Here is a 26,130-nt window from a genome sequence, read left to right as displayed (position 1 = left end):
GTTTCACTCCTTTTGACGAGCTTAGGAGACAACCCTTACAGAATTTTCTCTCCTCTCTTTAAAGCTCAAAACTTGGAAGAAAAGAGGGAGAAGAAATCTTGGCCTTTACAACAATTTTGAGCTCTAAAAATCACAAAACAAGATCAGGATTTCGGTGTATGTTCAGTGCCCTTTCAGTGCTGAAACGGTGGGGTATTTATAGGCCCTAACCCAGTTTGAATTTGGAGCTCAAAACTGTCAATTCCCAGAATTTCGGGATTTGACGGTTGCACCTCTTGACTGAGGCGGTTGCACCGCCTGGTAGAGCTCGAAGACTGAGCCTCTAGGCAGTGCCACCTCCTGTCAGGGGCGGTTGCACCTCCTACTAGAGCTCGAAGACCGAGCTCAGGCAGTGCCACCGCCTGACTAAGGCGGTTGCCCCTCCTGCCAGAGCTTGAAGACCGAGCTCAAGTGGTGCCACCTCCTGTCAGGGGAGGTTGCACCGCCCAGTCTCGCTCGGAGACTGAGCCCAGGCGGTGCCACCTCTTGGCTGGGGCGGTTGCACCACCCAGTCTCGCTCGGAGACTTAGCCCAGGCGGTGCCACCTCCTGGCTTGGGCGGTTCAACCGCCTGGCAGAAATTAGGGTCCGAATGGGTTGATCCATTCGGCCCAATTTGGGTTTTTCAGGGGCCCAATTGCCCCAAGATTAAGTTAATGGGATCACCTCCCATTTCCAACTTAATCATTGTGCTAACTACGATATTTCCTAAGACATTTACTGCAACTTGCTCCAGTGCGTCAATCGCTTCTTCCGGCGAGCTTCTGGCGAACTTCCGTCGATCATCCGATGAACCCTCGGTGATGTTCCTGCGGACTTCCGGCAAACTCCTGGACTTTCGACAATCCACTTAGCGAGTTCCAACGAGCTTCTTTGGCAAGCTTATGGACTTCTCGGATTTGTTCCCGCAGAACCTCCGACGACTGTCCGAATTTCCGTCGAACTCTCGAACTCCCAACGTGATCATTGTCTTGACTCCGGCGTAACTCCTACTGCATATCTTACTTTCATCATAGTTAATCCTACACACTTATCTCAACATATAGATTAGATAACAAATGACAATTGACTTCATCATCAAAATCCGAGATTCAACAAACAAGACTATCATGCTTATTTTTCAACAATTTATATTTTCTACTAATTATTTTACATTCATCAAATAAGTTATGGAAGGCATTTAATAATTCATCAAATGATAAATCTGCATCAATTAAATATGTTACCTCCTCTCTGATGGCCATTAAGGCATAATGAGCAACTTGCTCGGTGTTGGACTCCTCTTCTTCGGATGCGCTCGAGTCATCCCATGTTGCTTTGAGCGCCTTCTTGTTTGATGTTCTCTTCTTGGCTTGGGGACAATCACTTTTGTAGTGTCCCGGCTTTTTGCACTCGTAGCAAATAACTTGGTCCTTTTTGGGTTCAAATTTATTTTTTGTGTCATTTTTAAACTTGCTTTTCTTAATGAATTTTTTGAATTTCCTTGTTAGAAGTGCTAAGTCATCATCACAGTCCTCATCACTTGAGTTTTCTCTTAAGTGGTCATCTAAAGTTATAAGTGTCATAACCTTCCTGTTCTTTGGAAGGATGTCTTCTTGCTCTTTATGAGCCTTGCAAGTCATTTCATAGGTCATTAATGACCCGATTAGTTTTTCAAGAGGGAAGTTGTTTAAATCTTTAGCCTCTTGAATAGCAGTGACTTTAGGGTCCCAACTATTAGGAAGGGATCTTAGAATCTTATTTACGAGCTCAAAATCCGAAAAACTTTTGCCGAGTCCTTTTAGACCATTGATGACATCCGTGAAACGGGTGTACATGTCGCCAATAGTCTCGCTCGGTTTCATTCGGAAAAGATCAAAAGAATGTATCAAAAGATTGATTTTTGACTCTTTCACGCTATTTGTGCCTTCGTGAGTCACTTCGAGTGTATGCCAAATATCAAACGTGATTTCACAAATCGAAACACGATTGAACTCATTTTTATCAAGCGCATAAAATAAGGCATTCATAGCTTTTGCATTAAGAGCGAAAGTCTTCTTCTCCAATTCATTCCAATCGATCATTGTAAGAGAATACTTCGAAAATCTATTTTTGACAAGATTCCAAAGTTCAAAATCCATTGAAATAAGGAAGATCCTCATTCGGGTCTTCCAATAGGTGTAGACCATCCTATTGAACATAGGTGGACGTGTAATAGAGTGGCCCTCTTGGTTTCCGGCATATGCCATCTCTCTTGGGTTGGGTTTTAATCCGTTTGAGAGCGAACCCCGCTTTGATACCAATTGTTAGGATCAATAGCACTAAGAGGGGGGGGGGGGGTGAATTAGTGTAGCGGAAAACTTTCGACGATTTAAAACGACATTCATACGATAAAAACGATTTTGGTAAGAAAGCCGATTTGGAAATCACTTTAACTCGTGATCAAGCGAGATGCAGTTAAAGTAAAGATATAGAGGCAGTTTGCAGTTAAGATAGAGAACAGAATGTAATTGCAAACCGAAATACGACGTTCGTACGATAAAAGTGATTTCGGTATGAAAGCCAATTCAGAAGTTGCTTTAACTTAGATTAGGTGAAGTGTAGTTAAAGTAAAGTTATGGAGGTAGTTTGCAGTTAAGATAGAGAATAGAAAGTAAATGTAAACCGAGATTTAGAGTGGTTCGGTCAATCTTGACCTACATCCACTTTTGGCTTCCTCCTACGATGAGGTCACTGACGTCCACTAGAGGCCTTCCTTCAATAGGCGAAGGCCAACCACCCTTTTACAGTTTCACTCCTTTTGACGGGCTTAGGAGACAACCCTTATAGAATTTTTCTCTCCTCTCTTGAAAGATCAAAACTTGGAAGAAAAGAGGGAGAAGAACTTCTAGCCTTTACAACACTTTTGAACTCTAAAAATCATAGAGTAAGATTGGATTTTTGGTGCCCTTTCATTGCTGAAAGGGTGGGGTATTTATAGGCCCCAATCCAGTTTGAATTCCGAGCTCAAAACTGTCATTTCTCAGAATTTCGGGGTCTGGCGGTTCCACCGCCTAACTAGGGCAGTTGCATCACTTGGCAGAGCTCAAAGACTAAGCCTTTGGGCAGTGCCACCTCTTGTCAGGGGCGGTTGCACCTCCTGGCAGAACTCGGAGACCGAGCTCAGGCCGTGCCACCGCCTGACTAGGGTGGTTCCATCGCCTGGCAGAGCTCGGAGATCGAGCTCTTAGGCGGTGCCACCTCTTGTCAGGGTCGGTTGCACCTCTGGTAGAGCTCGGAGACCGAGCTCCTAGGCGGTGCCACCTCTTGTCAGGGCCGGTTGCACCTCTGGCAGAGCTCGGAGACCGAGCTCAGGCGGTGAGGCGGTGTCACCGCTGGCCAGGAAATCTGGGTCCGAATGGGCTGATGATCCATTCGGCCCAATCTGGGTTTGTCAAGAGCCTAGTTGCCCCAAGATTAAGTTAATGGGATCACCTCCCATTTCTAACTTAATCATCGTGCTAACTACCATATTTCTTAAGACATTTACTGCAACTTGCTCTGGTGCATCAATCGCTTCTTTTGGCGATCTTCCGACGAACATCCGATGAACCCTCGACGATGACCCTACGGACTTCCGGAAAATTCTTGGACTTGCGACGATCCACTTGGTGAGTTTCGACGAGCTCCTTTGGCAAGCTCCTAGACTTCTCATATTTGTTCCCATAGAACCTCCGACGACCGTCCGGACTTCCGTCGAACTCTCGAACCCCAACGTGATCATAGTCTTGACTCCAGTGCAACTCCTGCTGCATGTCTTACTTTCATCATAGTTAATCCTGCACACTTATCTCATTTTTTTTTTGTAAGTAAAAAGTAAATTGATTGTTGTAAAGTTTCTACAAATAGCTTTATCTATACACACTTATCTCATTATATGTATTAGATAACAAATAACAATTGACTTCATCATCAAAATATGAGATTCAACACAACCATGATGTTCGGTTAAATCAACACCATCGTTACAAGATGAGTCTGATTCAATGATATATCCTCGAGGGACTCGACCAAGTATATCATGTCCTCAGGTCACTAGTGACATCTCTATATCGTAGGCAAGATAGTGAATCGCGATGTAGGTGAGCCTCGAGGGACTCGACCAACTCAACCTACACCGGGAATCGGTCCCTACCTATAAAAATGGAAGGCCACGTGGGTCAACATAATTGCCTCACATTTACCGACTTAATATTATTGAGAGAGGGGTTTCTATGATTTGGTCTCCTAATATGACTTGTCACACATATACATATTTAATATATATCTACATCACATGTAAAAATATATATACATATTTGTAGGTGTATAAGCAAGCATACCAGATGATCATAGACCATAACCTAATGTGATCAGGCCCGAGCTAGTGGGCCTAATCACTTACATCAAGATCTATGTGTGTAGTGGTGCATCTCTATGCCTTGTGATCGTCCATCTCGTCCTTGTCGGTTCCATCGACATCTCGACGCATCTCCATGCATCGCGATCGTCCGTCTCATGGGTCCCACTATCGCTTCCACGTTCCCGCTGTGCCTCCTTGTATGATTACAACTTAATCATAGGCATGCAGGCCCGATAATAAACAAGAAATATAATGGAGAATCGCAGGCCCAAATAATAATAATCACAAGTACACACATCACACGGTCCATGATCATCCGTCCACACATCATACTATTAGGAACCTTTTTATGAGCTTTTGAATAATGTTTATTGAGTCTGTTTAGTTCAGTTGTTTATTGAATCGGTTTGGTTCAGTTAAAGTCAAGTAGAGGTTTATTTAATATTTATTTATTATTAGAGTTCAAGTCCTGATGGACTCTGGGTGGAACTCTATAAATAGGGATGTAACTCCTCTTTTTAGTAGTCGATGGAAAATACTATTCTGTCTTTGGACAAACCCTAGGAGACCGATCCCCTCGAAGTGATGAAGGAGGGCCGATCCCCTCGAAGCGATCAAGGAGGGCCGATCCCCTCCTTATCATTTGGTATCAGAGCCTACGATAAGACTTTAGGGTCTTATCATTTGGTATCTCATTTGGTATCAGAGCGGTGATCCTCGGCATTCTTAGTTCGTCATCTTAAAAAAAAAAAAAAAAAATTGTGAGTGCGAAGCCAATAGCCACGCACGCTGTTCCTTCTCAACCAAGAAGGAACATTTGCTTCCCGGCGCCGACCACCCCTGCTTCCCTTCTCCTCCACCGCCGGCGCTGTTTCCTGGTCGGCGACCACCGCCGCCGCTGCTCCCCGGTCAGCGCCCACCGCTGCCGCTGTGCCCCGGCCAGCAACCTTCTCACCTCGCCTCCTCGCTGCCCGCTTCTCGCTCGAGCGAGAAGGGCTGCGGCCGCCGATTCCCAGCCAGCGGACCACCCATCGCCGCTTATACCGTCGGCGACGCTGCCCTAGCCGCACCGCCATCGCTGGCTTCCCTTGGTTGCAGCTTCGGCCGTGCGATCTGTTGGCGTCGCTGTTTCTGTGGTGCGATAGAAACAGAGCAGCCGCCGGTCCCTCTGCTGCCGCAGGCGTCGGTCGCCTCTACAGCCGCCGACTCCTCTTTCTCCACCACTGTCAGCCACCGTGCGGCGACCGCTGCTCGCCTCCCAGCCGCCGCTTCCCCTGGCTCGGGCGAGAACGACCGCCGCCACTGCCCCTTGCTCTGCATCTTTTGTAACCGAAACAGGGCAATCACGGGCAACTCACATCTGCTGCCCTTGTTTCCAGCCGCTGCCGTCGCCTCGAGCGCCGTTGCCGTCGCCTTCCAGCCACTGCTCCCCCGTGCGACGACCGCCGCTCGCCGCCCAGCCGCTGCTCCCGCTCGCTTCCCAGCCGCTGCTTCCATTTGCTCTGCATCCGTGGTGACCGAAACAGGGCAATTACCACCGTCGCAGTCGCGGGTCCCCTTGCTGCCGCAGTCGCGGATCCCCTTGCTGCTGCAACGCCGGTTGCCACCACCGTCGCCCCTGCTGCCCAGCCAGCGACGACGCCGCTCGCCGCCCAGCCTGGCAGCCTCCGGTTGCCGCAGCCCTCGTTGCAACTGTTGCAGAAACATAGCTTCCTCTCTTGCTGCAGCCTGCCACGACCCTCGCTGCCTCCTTCTCCACCGCTGCCGTTGCGCTCCGGCCAGCAACGACTGGTACTGCAAGCCACCGCAGCCTTCACCTCAACCCCCTCGATCTGCACCGTTGCTGCAGCCCCCTTGCTCTGCATCGTTGCCGCAGGCGTCGGTTGCCACCACTGCAGCCTCAACCCCGGCCGCTTCAACGCAACCTCCCTCTTGTTTTGCCTCCGCTGCTGTAGTTGTCGGTTGCCATCACCGCAGCCTCCACACGGTTGCTCGGCGATTGCTTCCTTGGGTCACAACAGCCGCAACCGTCACCTTTCAGTCTTGGCGCTCTCATCTCACGCAGTGACACAAATATAGGGCAGCTACTCTTCCTCCAACGCAGCGAGGCAACTACTCTTCCTCCAACGCAGCGACTGCAGCACTGCCCTTGGCGTCCACCTCCTCGGCAACTTTGCATCGACAGTGTTGATGCCCTTGACCGACACCAAAAACAGAAGTGACAACAACCAGATGATTAGTAAGCCACTAGCCCCATCTATTCCCAACCAAAGCCTTGACACCCGAAGACTAACCCAAGAAGAACTCAATGAAAGATTAGCAAAGAGTTTGTATTATGATGAAAAATGGAGTATGAAGCATCGATGTAAACAAGGGCAACTTCTGATGATTGAACCAATTGGAGAGGAACCGAAAGCTAAGAATGTGGACTCCGATCATGAAGGTATAAATTCTAATGCAGAGGTTGGACCTACCATACATACAATGCATGCATTAGCCGACTACTCTAACCCGCAAACTATGGAAGTTGGCGAAACTCTGGAACATCAGCCTGTTATAGTTTTGATTGATATTGGTAGCACTAACAATTCTATGGACAGTGAGACTGTTGACCGATTGGCCCACCACATTGAAGACTATGACAGATTCGAAGTAAAGATCGTTGATGGACGGATTTTCACTTGTGATAGCAAAGGTTCAAAGATAAAATTGATTATACAGGGCCAGAAGTTTCATGCAACGATTGCTACATTGAAAGACCGACTTGTTGCTTACACTATCAAAAAGTGGAGATCATACTTACTTGATCAACGGGTTGTGATGCGTTGCAGATAGTCTATGGCTAAAGTGCTGAAAGAGAAGCTCCCAGAGATTGATGCTGCTCAGCCTTGAGGACAAGGCTGATTTGAAGAGGGAAGAACTGTTAGAAACCTTTTTATGAGCTTTTGAATAATGTTTATTGAGTCTGTTTAGTCCAGTTGTTTATTGAATCGGTTTGGTTCAGTTAGAGTCAAGTAGAGGTTTATTTAATATTTATTTATTATTAGAGTTCAAGTCCTGATGGACTCTGGGTGGAACTCTATAAATAGGGATGTAACTCCTCTTTTTAGTAATCGATGGAAAATACTATTCTGTCTTTGGACAAACCCTAGGAGGCCGATCTCCTTGAAGTGATCAAGGAGGGCCGATCCCCTCGAAGCGATCAAGGAGGCCGATCCCCTCGAAGCGATCATTATCATCCCCATTTCTCCCCTTTCTTCCACGATAAGACTTTAGGGTCTTATCATTTGGTATCAGAGCCTACGATAAGACTTTAGGATCTTATCATTTGGTATCAGAGCCTACGATAAGACTTTAGGGTCTTATCATTTGGTATCAGAGCCTACGATAAGACTTTAGGGTCTTATCACATACATCACATGTATAAATCATCACCTTGTAGGACTACTAGATAATAATAAAAATAATAATCAATTAAACTTTTAATTAATTAATATTTTCTGAAATTAAGGACATTTTAGAAATTTTTTAAATTTTGAGGGGTATTTTCATAATTTAGGAAAAAGGATAGAATCTAGAATTTCTGAAATTTCGAGGGGCAAAACTATCTTTTACCTAAAACCCTAATGACCTTCTCCCTCTCCCGTGCTGCTACGTCGGCGGCATGTGCGATGGGAGGCGGGGGCGCTGGCTACTTGCGAGTGAGCGTCGCTACGGGCGTTGTGCCTGCAGGCGGCGACCGCTGGCTGCTTGCTGCCCTTCCTCACCTATTGCGTCAACAATTTTAACATCAAAAGTATTGTACAAACACAACACACGCAGGTCAAAACCAATCTTTCACACGAACAACTTGGCTCTGATACCACTGTTGGGAAATCTTGGAGGGTGACATCACATGCACAGCGAAAGAATAGAAAACAAAATCCCCTATTCCCAAAGAGATGTTCATCGTCGTGTGAAGATTGGTGCGTAAAATCTACAAAATAGAAAACTATGTATAGTAAAGATTATGTTACCTAGGGAGATCATATATCTCTAAATCTTTACAGATCTCTAGGAGAGAGTGAATGAGGTTAAGATAATACAGGAGAATCCAATCCTATCTATTCGGTATCAAATAATGGAGCACTCATACAGGACATCCTTGGTGTCTCAAGTCTAAGGACCAAATATACCACAAGAACTACGGAATCACTTTTTAACAATAAAGTATTATCAACCATCCAGCATTCCGTAAGCGGATCAATCAGTGAACTCATTCTCCAATGAGCACCTACACTATATCCCTAGTGTCCTCACATGAGCAGCTATGAGACTTGCTACATCCATCATATGGACGGGTATATAGCACATCAGTTTATCCGGTTATCTTGATGTCCCTCTCGAGCAACCTATGACCGGGATTATTTATGATTTATATTTAAAGGCGAATTGGTCTCATTAACATGATCTCATCATGATCCGATTCCCATTGCACAGATCCAAGGACATCATAATATATATATATATATATATATATATATATATATATATATATATATATATATATATATATATATATATATATATACAATAGTCAATATAAAGTGATAAATACTAAAATATAATAAGCAAAAAGACTGCGTGTCAAGTCACGTGCCATCACTCACGTGATTGGCTTGCCGGACACATATACTAGTAAAAATGACCAAACACACATCTCGATAACATGCAACCAAAATGGCCAAATGCACACCTCAACAATGTGCAACCAAAATGGCTGAAAGTATATCTCTTAACAACTCACATAGCTTATTTTGGTGTCGATCTGATGACCCAAATCACTTCTCGACTTAACCTCACTACACTCAGTGAATCAAAAAGTAAGGGGTTGGTGGGCTACTAAGTGTTAGGATCAAGTTGGTACTAAGAGGGGGGGAGGGGTAAATTAGTGCTTTCATTAAAATCACTGATTTAAAAATCTTACGTTCAATGAAAACTAATATTAGAAAGTGTATAACTTGAAAGCGTTTGTAAGCATAGCGAAAGCATTCGTAAACAAGTAAATCAATTTGCAATATAAAAATTAAAAGCTTAAAGTAAATGCAAACTAGATTTACAGTGGTTTGGTCGTTGTGACCTACATCCACTCTCGATTCCTCTTCACTCGAGGCCACCAACTTCTACTACCGATCTTCCTTCAATAGGTGAAGATCAACTACCCTTTTACACTCTTTCATAGGCTTAGAAGAGAACATTTATAACCTCTCTTTTAGACCTCACTCATCCCTTAGAAAACTTCTAACTCTAAGAGGAAGAGACTCTAAATCCTAAGAGAGCTTCTAATTTTTCTCAATTATTCTTTCCCCCATTTTTAACTCAATTTCTTGCTCAATCCTTGCATCTCCATGCAGGAATAGCTAGGGTATTTATAGACCCCAAATAGCTTCAAAATTAGAGCAAAAAAATCTCATCTTGGGTTTCCCAGGTCTTGCCGGTACCACCGCCTATAGCACTAACATTGGGCGGTACTATCACTCAGTTTGGTAGTACCACCGCCTAACATAGTTTGGGAGATTATGTTTGGGCGGTACCACTACCCATACTAGTGGTACCACCACCTAACATTGGACGATACCACCATCTAGTTTGGCGGTATTACCGCCTAACATAGTCTTGGAGATTATGTCTCAAAGACTGAGTTACTAGCGGTGCCACTGTACCCCAACTTTTGGGCTACTGAATGAGCCTTTCTCTTAGCCCAAAATAGCCCCACTTTGGGTCTAGTTGACCCCTAATTGAGTTGGCTTAATTACATTATAAACCAACCCAATTACAACTAAAACTACTTCGATGTAGATAATTATTACAAAGTTTAATCACATGTTATCTGGCATGTCATTGGTTCATCGGCGCTTCGTCCAATCTTTTGACGCATCGTCCTCTTTTGCAACCTTTTGCCCAATCGGCATGTTGACCTACACAACTCCGATCTCCTTAGCGTAATGTCTGCTCTTCTAGGCCCGATGCCCGAACTCATGGCACGAAGCCTTCTGCCGACATGTCGACTGATCCTCCGACTCGATATCCAATCTTCTAACATATTCCACCTTAGCCCAACATTGATTCTTCCTACTTTAATTGTCTCTTCATGATCAAAGCTAGTCCTGCGTCACTTAAAAGTATATTAGATTATAACTTTATCAATTAGTGTTATGAGCGAGTCAAGTAACTGCCTACAATAGACAATATGAAAATAAGAGGTATCTACCATGTTAATCGATGCTCCCTCTATATACAACAAGAAGAAACTGTTGACCACTTATATTTTGCTTGTGACTATACTAAATAGATATTAAAAGAGATTCTCCAGCGATTTGAACTCAACAGACTGTCGAGACTTCTGCTTTGCAAAACTTTCCTCCTGTTTTAAGGCTTGTATGAAGTTATTTCTGGCTTCTGTCTCTTTGTAGATAATATTCTCATTATGGGGCTGAAGTTGCAGCTCATGTTGCAATGACATTAGTTCCTTTCTGCAGAATTAAACTCTGGTGGTAATATTGCCAAAGATATTTGTATTTCACTCCGTAAGTGCTGCTTTACAAGCTTTGAGCTTTTGACATAAAGATGTAAGAGGGGGATCCATGCACATTAACATTCCAAGCTGATCTGATGACATCAAGGAATTGAGGATGAGTACTCCACATGTTAAAGAATCTAAACGGTTTCTTACCTCTTGGTGTCGGTTTGTCTACGTGTATGTACATTAAAGAATGATCAGAAAATAATGAAGCATCATACTCAAGATGTGAATCTGGGTAAACTATTAACCATTCCTGATTAATCAAACACTTATCAAGTCAAGCCATTATTTTTCTGTTAGCAGCACCTTGATTACTCCAGGAAAGTCAATTACCCACAGATTTCATATCAATCAATGCAGTAGTATCTATGTAATCATTAAAACTTTGAAGCTGGCTTTCTGAAAGTTGTCTACCCCCAACTTTTTCATTTGGGTACCGAACAGTATTAAAATCTCCAAGAAAAATCCAAGGTATATTGAAACAACCATTTGCAATATTAGTTAGGTTAGACCAAAGAGTATTTCTTTCTTGCATACTGTTTGAAGCATATATACTAGTGAAATTGAATTGAGAGCTATTCTTTTTGTCTTCCACCTTAAGATGGATGAATTGATGAGTAGCAGAAATAAACCAGGCATTAATAGAGTTAGGATGCCATAAGACCCATATTCTACCAAAAGTTTCATTAGAGTCATTGGTAAGTAGTTCTGCATCCGGCCATATTAAATTCTTTTGAGCTTTGACTCACGATTGTTTAATTTTTGTTTTCACTAGAATAACAATATCACATGCAGTAGACTTGATTATTCTATTGAGCTCCCGACATTTCTCAGGCTTATTAAGTCCACAAACATTCCAGCATATAATCTTCATCGGTAATAAACAAATAGAAAAGGTAGTAAGGTATTCATCCTACGACTTTGGATGGAGTGTACCATCCTTTTTCTTATCCTTCGATTTTGCATTTTCCTCCCGCACAATATCCTTACCTTTTATGGCTTTATTCCTATATTTATCCACTTCATCTATAGCCTGCAGATGTTTAAACTTTAAAATACCTTGAATCATGTGGACTTGGTTGGCAGGGTTTGTTGAAGCACGATATGATTGTTGCGGCACAATATCCTGGTTAGTACTTGTTGGAGCAACCTGGCTAGAGAGGTTTATTGGGGCATAAGTTTGTTGAGGCAGAATATCCTTGTTGGCAATCTTTGTTGCGGCCTGAGTTTGTTGAGGAAGAATATCTGTACTGGCGAGATTTGTTTGGGCCTAAGTTCGTTGAGACACAAAGTCCTAGTTGGTACAATGAGTGGATATTGGAATTCCTATTGTGGACGGATCCAATGATATTGGAAGAGATGAAGTTCCTGACTTATGCTTCTCCTGTCTACTAGTACCATGGGAAACATCTGTTATGGAAGGCTCTGGCATAATAGGAAGAGATAAAATTTTGGATTTGTCCTTCTGTTCGCGGTGCTGTCCTTTCGAGTTGTAATGCTCGATAGTCTTCACCACTATCGGTGCTACTACCATTGGAGGAGACTCGCCTTGTTGCTGAGGCACTTGACATGGTCGATAGACCTTAGTGATCGGTTTCGGAGTTTGCTGATAAGCTCCATTTGCATGACCAAAAGATAAGAAACGCTGACATCGTTGTGGCTTCTAGGAATATGAGACATGCACCTTCCGAGTGTTCCCATTAAGATCACGATAGAAAACTTCATTAGGGAGATCTTCGTCGGAAGAATCCAATACACATGCTCGTGCAAATTCTAATCTCGTCTGAGTTACTATTGCTTTGTCGATGTTGAGTGGTTGTCCCAGAGTGCTGCATAACTTTGCACTAAAACGTCGACTCCAAAGATGTAGAGGAAGGCCTTGAAAGGATACCCATAATGGAATAGATTGTAGGCTATCTAACTCCAAACAGACATCAGGAGACCAGCGTCGTAGAATCATTGGATGGTTGCGAATAGTCCAGAATCCTTCGATGACCCGTTGCAAATCTTATTCAGAGTATAGCTTGCAAATAAAGAATTCGTTCTCCAGCATATGAAGATCAAATAATGATATTCCCTATCAAGTTTTGATAAATGAGGATAGTGGGAAATAAGATGTTTTGAGACCTACCACATAGCCAAAAATCGCCATAGACCATGTCACAATCAACTCTGCTGAATCAGCAGTCTCGTATACAGCAATCTTCTTATCAGCCTGAACTTCTGGAGTAAAGAATTCCAAGCTTAGATCCAGACTTCCAACCGGAGCCTTGAAGAGGCTAGTCCAAGGCCGAGGGTTACTGGAAATGAGAGCAGGCTGCCGCGATCTAGAGCGCGACCTACTTCGATGTTGCTTCGTCGAAGGAGTTTCTCTCTGGAGAGGATATGGTGGAGGAGCAACTTGAGAGGTAAGGGTAGGGAGTCTTGCCATCGTATCTACCCTCCCACCACCGTCGCCAGCCCTAGGAGCCATCGCTGTCATGTTTGATCCCTTCTCTAGTCATTGCTATAGTACCATCGCCCTTAGAAACAACCGATGCTGTAGTAGATCAGATCACTGCTATAGTACCATCGACCTAGGGAGATCTGGTTGCTGCTACAGTACCATCGCCCTTGGGGGGAAAGCCGACGGTGCAGGAGTCAGATCGCCCTAGGGAGATCTGGTCACTGCTACAGTATCGTCGCCCTTGGGAAATAGCCGACACTGCAGGAGATCATATCACCGCTACAGTGCCGTCGCCCTAGGGAGATCTGGTCGTTGCTACAGTACCGTCGCCTTGGGAAACAGCCGATGCTGTAGGAGATCAGATCACCGCTACAGTGCCATCGCCCTAAGGAGATCTGGTCGCTGCTATAGTACCGTCACCGCTATAGTGTCATCGCCCTAGCTGTCGTCCCTCTTGTTTTTGAGTGCAGATCTTTACGATCCCGCCAAAAAATTCTTCCCTTCTAGCTTTCACTAAGGATGAGAATGTCTTAACATCCATATATAAATATTATCTAAACGTCTCGATACATGTTCCATCATTTCCTTTTATTTGTATCTATTTTCATTTTTTTCAACTAAATACAACCAATGTTTTAACATTATTTTACTAATTTTTTAACCACAAATCTCAACCATGATATCATATCAAAATTAATGAATCCATCAATCCAAGTAAAGTTAATCAGAATTAATATATATCATATTAGATACCAATTCAAATAAAAATCTTAATTTTTTTTGTTATAGACCAAACCTAATATATATAATTAGGTTCTTTAAATTTTTAATAATATGATATTATTCTCTTACCTCATCTTGCTCTACTCTTTATCCAACACATGAATATATTCTTTATCTCTTTTTGATTGCATGATGCATAAATTTTTGGATGGACCAAATTTATTAGATTCTCCAAAGACCATTGGATCATAATCTAAGAAATAACACAAGAATTTTTAGAGCTGCGCATCTATCTTATGGTGCATGAAAAAACGAGAGATCTTAATCACCCAAGAATTTCCCAACTTTAAGAAGCCCCACATAAGGTAGAGATACGTTAGATAGTATTGATGTAGTTAGTCCTTCGTTCATGTCTTCAAACTTGTAGAAGACATGAACCAAAGCTAATCAGAAAAATAAAGGTTTGTAATATATATATATATATATATATATATATATACTTAGTCATCCTCAAGTCGTACATCTACAATTGGTGGTAGCTCATCTACACTCTCTTGAATAAAGTTTTTTGATATTCTGGTCTCTAATGTTTTTTTGGTAAGTAAAAGTAAATTGATTGTTGTAAAGTTTCTACAAATAGCTTTATCTATACAAGTCATAGACAAAGCCAAGTAACTCGAGTGCACATGCAGTAGTTATTACTACACATGTTGTAGACTATAACTCCTAATTGGCCTCTAATGTTACAAATTTTCTATTACATAAAAGCTTTATCTGTGTTTCCTGCTTGCTCTTTATTGTAGAGTTTTGTTTGCATTACATAAAATTTCGTAAATTTTACAAAGGTTCGCTAAAATTTGTATTTTATTATGATTTTTAATAATCTTTTGTTGCCTTTATTAAAAATATCAACATAAAATAAAAAGAAAACTACCGATGTAGAGTTTGAATTTCTTGGGAGAGAGAAATTTTTGAAACAAAAATAAAAATCAAAGATCAATAATCAAAAGAATATACCAAAAAAACAATGCAAATTTAACATGGTTTGATATTCTTTTTGTACTTCTATAGAGAAAATCAAATTCTTCTCTATATAAATTATAAGACCAGTTATCCCGCATCAAGTATAATATCTTTTTATATCTTCCAACATATATCGAAAAAATTTATACATTTTTTCTTATCTTTTTTAGATATACTAGAGTGAATTCTTGGAGGATCAAAAGTATTTTCTTATATCTCTACCAAAGCTAACGATATATAAGGTATCTATAACATAATTAAACCCTGATGTTTCCTTCATTCACATGGAGTCTTTCCATAATGGTATTTCTTACTCTCGTAGGACACATGGCTCCAATAATCTTGATGTATGAGCATGGTTTAAGCTTTATATTGAAAGTGAATCTTAATTTTCAATTATGATGAAATAAGTAGAGAAGTCCGGCAAAAATATTATCAAAAAAAGAATTACCTAGCTTCGTCTATAACTTGTATAGACAAAGCTATTTGTAGAAATTTTACACAAAATCAATTTACTTTTATTTATCAAAAAAAAATAGAGAAGTCCGGTTATTAGACAAAAAGTAAAAGAAAAAAAAGGTAAATAAAGAAAATACTAAGTATCAAAGTTGTAGTTATTTTTTTTGTAGCTTGGAATACAGAAGATTGCTTAGCGTAATGGTATGACACACAAAACCAAAAGATTGAATGAAAGATTACTAGGAAATAATTAGAGAAGAGAATTTATAATGGTGAATAAGTCCCATTTCTCTGGGATTCATAAGCTTGCTTTATAGGGGAGCTCTGGTTAATTATTCACATATTTATTCTTGTAATGATCTCAAACTTCACAACTTAAACATCCATAGAATTCAAAGATGCTGCGAAAGGGATTAGCAGAAGAAATAAATGTGATAATTATCACAAAGATCTACAAAAAAGTAAAATAAAATTCAACGTCAGAATCAGAATCTGCTCCGTTGGCTGCTGCTTTCAAGAGGATGGGTACGCTGCGGCCGTAATCCAATGTTTGTATTCACTGTCTGCAACTTTTAATCGAATAATGCTGCACTTACTCTAATTTTAGGGAATTTGAGCAGCTTGTTGACGGCACATAAAGCAACGGGGTATCGCCAAAAGCATGAAAATGACAAGCCCATTTTACATGAATTCTGAGATAGTGACATGCAGCATCCGGATAAGCCCTCTCTACTTTTGGCTTTCTCCAGTATGAACATGTCTTTTTCTTGTGATGGAATGGAAGGCTTCTCTCTCTCTCTCTCTCTCTCTCTTAAATCCTTTTGTGCATGAGCACAAATCACAAACTTCAAGGAAGAGTAATTTGTTCAGATAGTCATTTGGGGCAATCAAATTCTATTAGAGTAGAGTTAGCTGATATCTAAATCGGTGCAATTCTAGGTTTAAGAGGGGATAAAGAACACTTGGTGATGTCTCAGATCGTTCATTCCAATCCTCTAAATATAGATAACTAAAGAAAATTATTAGGGACAGTCAGAATCTTAATCTGAAATATATGTTGAAGCGATCTAATTTAGTCTGAAAAAAGCTTGCAGATGTAACATATATACATCCCAGAGAACGTAGATGGTAAACTTATTCAATTATCAAAACCATATCAAGGTGATATATCACACGATAACATTGTTTGGTTGCCCAATTATATATCTCATGCATCAGTCAGCGTTGACACAAATGTCAAGAATATAACCCATATAATTACCGAGTTTTAGTATAATCTAAGTATGTCCATGATTTACAATAGTGATAAAACAAATACATCTAAACCATCACAACCAAATAAATCTTACTGATGCTAAACTAGTAGTTTCATATCCTAACAGAAGACAAAATTAACCGTGTTATGCTAATTAAAGGAAGACGTGAAATCTTTATCTTTACAATTGAATCAAGTCAAGGACAATATAGCATCGGATATTTACCTTCTCTATTCCTCATGATTTATTAGAACAAGCATATAATACAATTTATTATAAATTTATTAATAATATATTTTTTAGAACAAGCATATAATATCTTGTAATAAAAAGGACTAATGTACCATGCGATCATCAATGTGACTAACTAATTGGATTCACTAATACTAGTATGATTACACATCCAATTTCAACGTGAATGAATCTGGGAGTATTCCCATTAGTATCGGGAACCACAGTAATGTCCTACCCAAACGATTTATGGAATTTTCCTAGCACTCTAAATAAACCTCAATATGCATACTGTAGGAAGTATATGCAACTATGCATAATAAAATTAGTGAACCTACAATATTATGCTATTATATGATATTTAGACTAAAAGTCTCTCATCTGCTCATCGAGTTGGTGAAAGTTAGGTCTAATTAATTCGACAATTAACCATTTAGAATGTGTAGCATTTGTATTTATTCATATGCTTGCATACATACAAACGTATGAAATTTCGAAAAGTATTGATTTGGGTCAGCGAAATGACCGAATAGTCAAAATATACGTTCGCCGAGATCTTCGAGAGTGACATAAATCCGTGAATCGATTCTCTTCCGATCATATCTAGTTTTCTCACACTAGTTTGTGCATGCATGCATGGTAATGACATCCTTTTGGGATTTTGATGCTCTTCTCCACCACACGTGCTGTTGCCCACCATAAGGTATCCATCACTACTCCACGTGACCCTCCCTCCTCCTTGTCTGCCCGCCCATATCTCCTTTCAAATCATCTCATCCCGTTGTCTCGTATCTACTTCCTCTTCCTGCTCTCCATCAACTGAGGCCACCCAGTTCTTTTGCGGAGGTACCTATGTGTTCTACACAAGGAATTGATAAGGAAGGTGCAACTGTTTGTAGCTTATTGTTCTACACAGTGAAAATGACGGATGCTATCAAACTCAAGTCTGCTCTCAGATGGATAATGTTGAATGATGAATCACTTCCTTAATCTTTGATTTATGATAACCTTGTTTCCAATTAGGGCCTTCTTCGGTGCGTAATTTCTGTGTAACGAAAGCATGCCATTGTCTAAACCTAAGACTTCATTTTGTATGATAAATATGTATATACAAGATGCATTTGGAATTGGCATCGAAGGGCACAATAAAAATGTATGTAATGGAATATATTAGACCTTTCATATATGTTTCATTAGTTTGTTCTAAATGTGCATGGAACAACGTAACAATATACATTTAAACATAGGACACAACTAATCTAAATGTGCATGGAACAACGGAACAAGATACATTTAAATATAAGACACAAGAAGAATCACTCTTCCACTGTATACGTATCACATCACCCACCGCACCTTACAATAGACGATAACTCGTGACGATCAGAAACCGGAAAGAAAGGAGGGAACTCCACACTATCCAAAGCAGCACAGATACGTTTGTAGCTATTGGCTGGAGGACGAACTCGATCTCTACTTAGCCATGTCGACAACCTTAAACGCTTCGCGGTTCTTGACGACGATGTCGTACATGTGCATGGACTTGAAGCGGCTGAACTCCTTGGGGAGGGAGATGAGGTCGATGGAGGAGCGCTTGTGGAACTGGAGGAGATCAGGTTCCTCGTAGTAGCGCTCCCATCCCAGGCCGATGAGCTTGCGCTCCAGCGAGGCGTAGGAGGTGATCACCTCGTTGGTGGGCGTGTGGAGAAGCACCTTGCGGCGGACCGTCGACTGCTGCTCGTTTGCAGGGTTCTCGATGAGCCGGACCACTCCATTCCTGAACACCCAAACACCGGCCATCTATATGCTATGTCGGAGAGATAGAGAGAGAGAAAGAGAGAGAGAGAGAGAGAGGTGATGCTGCTGCAGCTGGTTGTGTCGGAGAGGATGCTAATGAGGGTTATTTATAGATGGAGTTTGGATCATGCTAAGCAGGGAGGCCGAAAACAAAAGAATCATGTGATATGTTATACAAAGCCGTGGGTCTACTGGGGGGACTGAGGATGCAAAGATATATGCTGGCATCAAACTGTCCTGCTGCAACTTAAGCTTCAGAAAAGGAATTATGAGTCAGTTATTCTAAGGTGTTTGATAGATCGAACCTACCATTGAAGAAAGAATTACTTCATATAAATTAACTGGAACGAGCTTGATTACGAGTAATATAGCTTCTTTACATGTTATTTCGCAAACTATAATTCTTTTTATATACCTTTTTGGTTTCTCTTTCAATCCTAAAGTTTTATAAAATCCTGTCCTGAACTCAGCCAAATTAAAATGTTTCCTCTTATTTTTATTAATTTATATTTAACTGTAGAAATTATGTATAGGTTCTTGCAAATTTGATTTAATATTAATTTCCACTATAAAATTATTAATCGGACCTTAAAAAAAAAAGAAAGACACTAAAGGATGAAAATTTTGCAAATGTTGGTACATAGCAACAAGACTTAATATCCTATCTATTTCGGATTAATCACAGTATTCTTTTTCGATCATTGAGATTTGGATTGGACGATGTTCATAATTAAACTAAGAGAGTTGAATAACATTATTTTGGTTTTAGTAAAATTTTGTTAGTTCTCCTATTACAAAAGATTAAATGAGCTTACTATTTAGAGTCCTAGAGAATCCTATTACCGTTCATAACTCCTTAAAAAAAATTAAAATAATATTTTATTATTTATAATCCCTCTAATTCTGATTCTATCTTTTTCACTTTTTCTTTCTCCTTTCTCACATCTTAGGGATTGATGCTTGCGCACCCTACCATTGTTGATGCTCCCAACCATCAATCATCACCCCTAAGCTTGCCTCTTAATCTTATTGAATTTTAAATTTTGATATTAAACTGATAAGAACAGATCTTGAACTCATCCGTTCGGTGTTGTACTCTTACTCCTTATATTAGTCTAATGTATTTCTTCTGTTTGTTGGACTTCTCCAAGATATTGAACGGTTATTAATGAATTTCTTCTGGAATGGTACAAATGATAAGGCAATGCATATGATAAATTGGGACAACATCTACAAACCGAAAGACGAAAGGGGATTAAACCTGAGAAATATTAAAGATTGGAATAAAGCATATCTGGTACAACAATTGTTGGATCTTTTGAAAAACAAATGTTCCTTATGGTCACTTTGGGTTTCTGCTAGGTATCTTTCAAAGGAATCAATTTAGGAAATATCAACGAGAACATACTACTCTACAACTTAGAAAGAGATTTTAAAGGTAAAGAATTGGCTAATCAAATACATTTCTTATGCAATCTCTTCTGGAACTAATACTAATATGTGGTATGATCCTTGGGTAAATGGGAAGAGTATATTTCAATTATATGGTGACAGAATACGAAAAGACCTTGGGGCTTCCAAAGATTGGAAGGTTTTTGAGTTCATTGCTAATGGTACCTGGTGTCTCCCTAATCCTATTTCTCCCGAAATGTTATCACTTCGGTCGACTATCAAAGCTATTTCAATCAGGAAAAACTCTTCATATATACTTATTTGGCCTCATGACAATGGTAAATTTAGTGCCACATCCGCATGGAATCAAATCAGGCAAAGAAATAAAAAGTGGATCCCAAGTAGTTGGACATGGGATCGACCGGGATCACAAAAACATTCCCTATGTACTTGGCAGGCTCTTCTCAATAAACTGCCTACAATAGACAATATGAAAAGAAGAGGTATCTACCATGTTAACCGATGCTCCCTCGGTATGCAATAAGAAGAAACTGTTGACCACCTCTATTTTGCTTGTGACTATACTAAATGGATATGGAAGGAGATTCTCTAGCGATTTGAACTCAATAGACTGCCGCAACCAAACTTACATCAAGAACTAGGCGACCTCATGCAATGTTTCTCAAGAAAAGGGCCTCTCACATAACTGGCAAAGGTTACTTTCAGATGCGCTATTTGGTGGATGTGGAAGGAGATATGTAGCAAAATATTTGAATGTCAACACACAAACAATGCTCAGCTCATGACAGAGATTATTAGAGACTCAAGGTCATGTATAGAGCATGATCTCAAATTGGAGCACATTACCTGAAGAGAAAAAGATATTTTTATCAAATTTAATTTTGCTATTAACTAAAGATCTTGGGAATGATGTTAAATACTTACCCATAGATAGTCTTGACATATCTGGACATGCATTTTATTTGTTGGCTACAGTTAGGAGTTATAGTCTATAGCATGTGTAGTCAGTCATAACTACCACATGTGTACTCAATGAGTTACTTGGCTTTGTCTATGACTTGTATAGATAAAGCTATTTGTAGAAACTTTACAACAATCAATTTACTTTTACTTACAAAAAAAAAAATTTTGATGATGAAATCAATTGATGAAGATACGATCTAATGAGCGTTTGAGTGACACAGAACTAACTTCGATCATGGAAAGGTAAATTAATTAAAGTAGGAGAATCAAAAGTTGAGTCAGAAAGCATCATGTCAAAGATTGGATGTCGGGAAAAGGATTGGTGAATGTGCTGGAAGATGAACTTCGTGCCATGAGTTCGACCATTGGGCCAAAGGATCGAGTATTGCGCCAAGAATATCAAATGTTGCGGGAGGTTAACATGCTGATATATCGAGCAATACGTCGAAGGAGAGGACGATGCACCGAAGGTTTGGACAAAGTGTTAGATGAACTAATGACATGCCAGACAATATAGGATTCATGTTTATAATCGTTTGTATCTTGAGTGAAGTAGTTTAGGTTTTAATTGAATTAGTTTAGGGTGTAAGCATAACAACATGATTAGGGGCCCATTGGGACTAAATCAGGGCTAATTGAGCCTATTAGAAGGCCAATTCAGTGACTTGAAGTTAGGCCAAGCGGTGGCACCACCATCACCTATGAGCTTGAAAGTATGAAATATACTTTTTTTAGAAAACTCGATGGTAATACCACCAGTGTTATGTCACGGACAAACTTCTAAATAGGATGTTTGATGTAATGCTTATGTATGTCCGTGTCTTTTGGTATGTTCATGCTTTGTACAGCATGTAGAGGGACGACCGAAGACTTAATAGTCCCATTTTAGTTAGGTTGGTGGCCGCTTTAGGCTTGTAAAGAAAGGTTGTGTCATGTGGACACGTATGAGAGATTTTCGGTCTATAATGGACCATTGTACCCTTTGTTGTGCAACTGTTCAGAGCTTGTAAAGTCTGTTTGTAATTTGCATTGTCTATGAAGTGTTTTTGGAAATGTTTTCTTATGGATCCCGAATAAGACGTTTTCTCTAACCCGTTCTCTCTTTTGTGGATCCTAAGGGACATGGGAGGCTTCGGGGAGGCTGACCTTTGCGGACGGACACGCAAGGGTGTCGCACGATTTAGGCAAAACCAGCTAAGTTCGTGACAGATGGTATCAAAGTAGGACAAGCACTCATAGAAACACTTAGCATGCAAATGTGGGGGACCTAGCGGGGCTGCGTTGAGGGCAATCAACACATGCGCGACCGTTGTTGGAAAACGAGTATGGAGATGTAGGGAAAAGGAGTCACTAGGAGGAGTAGGCATCTGACATTGGCATTCATAGGAATGACCAACTCTTCGCACAAGAGGCACCACGAGAATAGGTAAGCTTGGAAGAATGCGGAGTGCACAAAGGTTGGAATGGCTGAGTTTGAGCTACGGCTCAATGTTGATAACTATACTTGATGGTGCTCAAGGCAAGCGAGGCGCTTGGTAAAGAATGAGACCATGCAAGGTGGAATGAGTTGCTCAACGACCGAAAGAGTTATGCAAAGCTCACAGAGGTGAGGGGAATTACTAGCTCGAAGAATTTGGTACTCATACACGGGCTTGTATGCGGACGATGGAATGTTCGTGGCCCTCCCAAGGTGACTGAAACTTGGCGCCATGGAGCATTAAAACTTTCTCTTCAGCATGTGAAGGATATGTCCGTAGGAGGCTGAAGTGTGCAACGAGTTCAACATGTTGCTAGGCCTTGAGTGGTGCAGCGGGGGCTGTATTGACGTAGGAGGCAGAACAATGCACAGTTTGTTCAGTAGATCGGAGTAGTCTAAGGGGATGGTGGTCTCCGAAACGAAGAGAGATGTTGCTCCAACAGGACAGTTATCCAGGAGGGATATGTCCCGGCTCTCCAGAGGGAGAATCATGTGGACGGACCTCACATGTTGAGGAGGAGTACCTCAATAAACAACAACTCCATGAAGCTCAATGGATTGAGCAAGCGGCGAGGAGTCGTCGCATGATCTCGCTCGAGAGAATGCATTGGTGGATGCATTGCGAGATCAAGTGGGGGAGTGACCCAAAGCAACACAAATGAAGGTATACTTAAGAGTCGATATAGAGATCGGACTAAAGGGAGGGCTGACCCGTGGAATGGTGGGCGCGAAGGCCACCATCAACTCAATGCAAAAACGAGGAGCGAAGCAACTTGGGTGTAACTTGGCGAAGTACCCAAGCCGCATGAAGGGAGCCAGCATAGAAGATAGAACATGGAGTAGTGGCATAGTGCTTTCCTTGGACAGAGGTCAAGGACATGAACTCTTGTAGAGGCAAGAGCAGGATCATTTTATTCCATGAGTCATTCATTCTGACGGAGTGGACTCATCTTGCATGGTGTCAAAGATGAAGGGAGCTTCTGGGCACATGCACCTTATCTCGGAAGAGCATTTGATAGAGGAACTAAGGTGACTCAATTTGCAGAGGTGAAGTTGGGTTCATAAGGCCTTAGCATGGGGCAAGAGGATGTAGAGGTACTCTTGAAGAATATGCCACAGTGTTGCCATTCAAGTTGCCATGAAGGAAGAGGTGCGTAGTGAAGATTGTGCTGGTAGGGGCTGAGGCCCAGGATCTAGACAATGGTGCACTAATTATAGCGAAGTCGATGGACTTCGGGAGCTACTAGGCGACGGACTGTCCTAGAGCGGTGCTTCATCTAGGTGTGACCCAAGAGTGGGTGGATGAAGGTCGATTGCCAAAGGAGCGAACAAAATCGAAGGTGGAAGAGACCCTGCATTGTATTGGCAAAGGCCACACATGAAGGGTTTACAATTCGAGTTCATCCCAAAAGGATCAAAATGCAATAGAGATGTCACCAGGAGGCGACATGGTGCAGCGGATCATGGTGGAGCAGTTCGTGGCAATGTGATACACACAATAGAGTCCCGTGAGGGACTAGATCATACGGAGGTATGATCGGAAGCTATTGGAAGCTCCACTTCGGTGAACAATACGATGGCAAGAAGGGCTATGGATTCAAGGAGTGAAGGCCATGGTACCTCAGAGGTGGGTTTTTCGTGCGTGCATCGAATTTTGCATCGGATGAAAGCCTTGGTCATCAGCATATGGGGGCTGTGTTCCACCAAGGGAAAAGTTCGAATGCAAGTACTAGTGAGTCCCATGGGAGGGACTTGATCATGCAGAGGTATGATTGAAGCAGCTGGAGAGTTGGACTGCTCCAGAGCTCATATTCGCTTAAGAGAGCCCGGCAAGTCAGGGGACAAGGTCGAGTAAGTGAACGTTACTACCAAGAAAGCTAAAGAAAACAGAATTGGTGCAAACCTTATAATGTGATGGCAGAGGCCATGCATGGGAGTTGAAGTCTGTCTTTCCATCGACCAAAGGGAGCTGCTTGGAGAACACAGAGGTGTTGAAGCAGGGGATCGAAAGGGGCGAGGAAGAGACGACGAGTCCAGAGGGACTTAGCTACTCAAAATCAAGCATCAGTTAGAATGGAGGTGGACTCGGAGGAGTGTCACAGAGACATATCTACTGATTGTGACAAAAAGGGATGCAGATGAGAGGCGACGGATAGTAGAGCCATGGGCATGGCAGCACCATGGTACCGTAGAGGTGGGACTTCCATGAAAATCATTGATCCCTTGCTGTCATGGAGGGAGAGCGCTTGGTCGTGAAAGGGGTCGAGGAGGTGGAGCATGCAGAGGCAATCTCCAAGTACCGAGACAAGGCTGAAGGGCAAAGGCCAAGAAACTTCGTAAGACCGGTGTCAATGAGCTTCTCATCAAGATAGCCGAAAGTGAAGGACTTTGGGTCATGCAAGAGTGCATGACCAAGGAACAAAACAGGCAATACGTGGTGCTGTACCTTTGCTACTCAGGGGAGTAGGCGGTAGGGTTGATGGAGAAGATGGTACAATCCCAGAGGCGACCAAATCTATTAGAGAATTACTCTAAGTTGGGGTGAAAACTTCCTGCATTCCAGAAGTTCGATGGCATTGAGAAGGTGAATCATAGTAACTAACTCAATGCAAGGAGTGCAAACACTTCAAGTGCTTCAAAAGTGTGAGCAAAGAGCAAGCGAAAGCCAGTAACCAACTCGATGCATGGAGTACAACCTCGAGGAGGCGGGCGAAGTCAAGTAACCTTTGCCTTCTCAACTCTTAAGAGAATAGGCGAAACCGAGTACCCCAATTCTCTTATCTATCCAGCAGAGGAGCTCTGTACATGTTCAAATACCCTTCGAAGATAATGGAAGATAATAGTTGTCAAATCCTCACCAATGGTGATCAGTGCTACTAAGAGTAGATTGTCTGCTTCATTTCCTAACGAACTGCCAATCGAAAGCAGAAGTGATACGAACCTACTTGGAAGTAACAACTAAGTGAAAGAATAGTCAATGGGCAAATATTGTGGAGGAAGGACCCAAAAAATTCAGAAGTTTACGAGACGATGCTCGTTAAAGCTCCAACAAGCATCCACCCAATTCAAGCAACATGAGCATTTGAGAGACTGGCACATAGTAAGGATGGTCTTTTCCTTCATCTGGAGGATTCGTAGGAACCAACAGGGATCAACACAATTCAACCAACCCCACACTAGAGTCAGAGTCATTGGCGAGTTGAAGCAGCATGGCGGATTAAAGGTTCAACTTCTCAAAAACAGCAGCAGAGAGTAGTTGGGAGCCAAGAGGTGCATTGCAGCTGGAGCAGAAGATTGAAAACTCAGCAAAGGCGAGGAGTTGCAGTGTCGACAAAGGCTTCGACGAGGACGTCGAAGGAATAAGTGGGGGAGAATGTCACGG

General features: G+C 41.7%; 1 protein-coding gene across 1 annotated transcript; it reads right to left on the bottom strand.

Moving 5' to 3' along the window:
• Positions 1–18,250: 18,250 nt before the first annotated feature.
• Positions 18,251–18,957, bottom strand: LOC135604898 (flowering-promoting factor 1-like protein 2). Its single transcript, XM_065094548.1, has one exon. The coding sequence runs from the start codon at positions 18,896–18,898 to the stop codon at positions 18,572–18,574; it is 327 nt and encodes a 108-aa protein (XP_064950620.1). The 5' UTR covers positions 18,899–18,957; the 3' UTR covers positions 18,251–18,571.
• Positions 18,958–26,130: the final 7,173 nt, after the last annotated feature.

This window comes from Musa acuminata, chromosome BXJ2-2 (genome assembly GCF_036884655.1).
Source record: "Musa acuminata AAA Group cultivar baxijiao chromosome BXJ2-2, Cavendish_Baxijiao_AAA, whole genome shotgun sequence".
Taxonomy (NCBI): domain Eukaryota; kingdom Viridiplantae; phylum Streptophyta; class Magnoliopsida; order Zingiberales; family Musaceae; genus Musa; species Musa acuminata.
The sequence above is the reverse complement of the archived record's forward strand: the minus strand, read 5'-3'. Positions and strand labels throughout refer to the sequence as shown.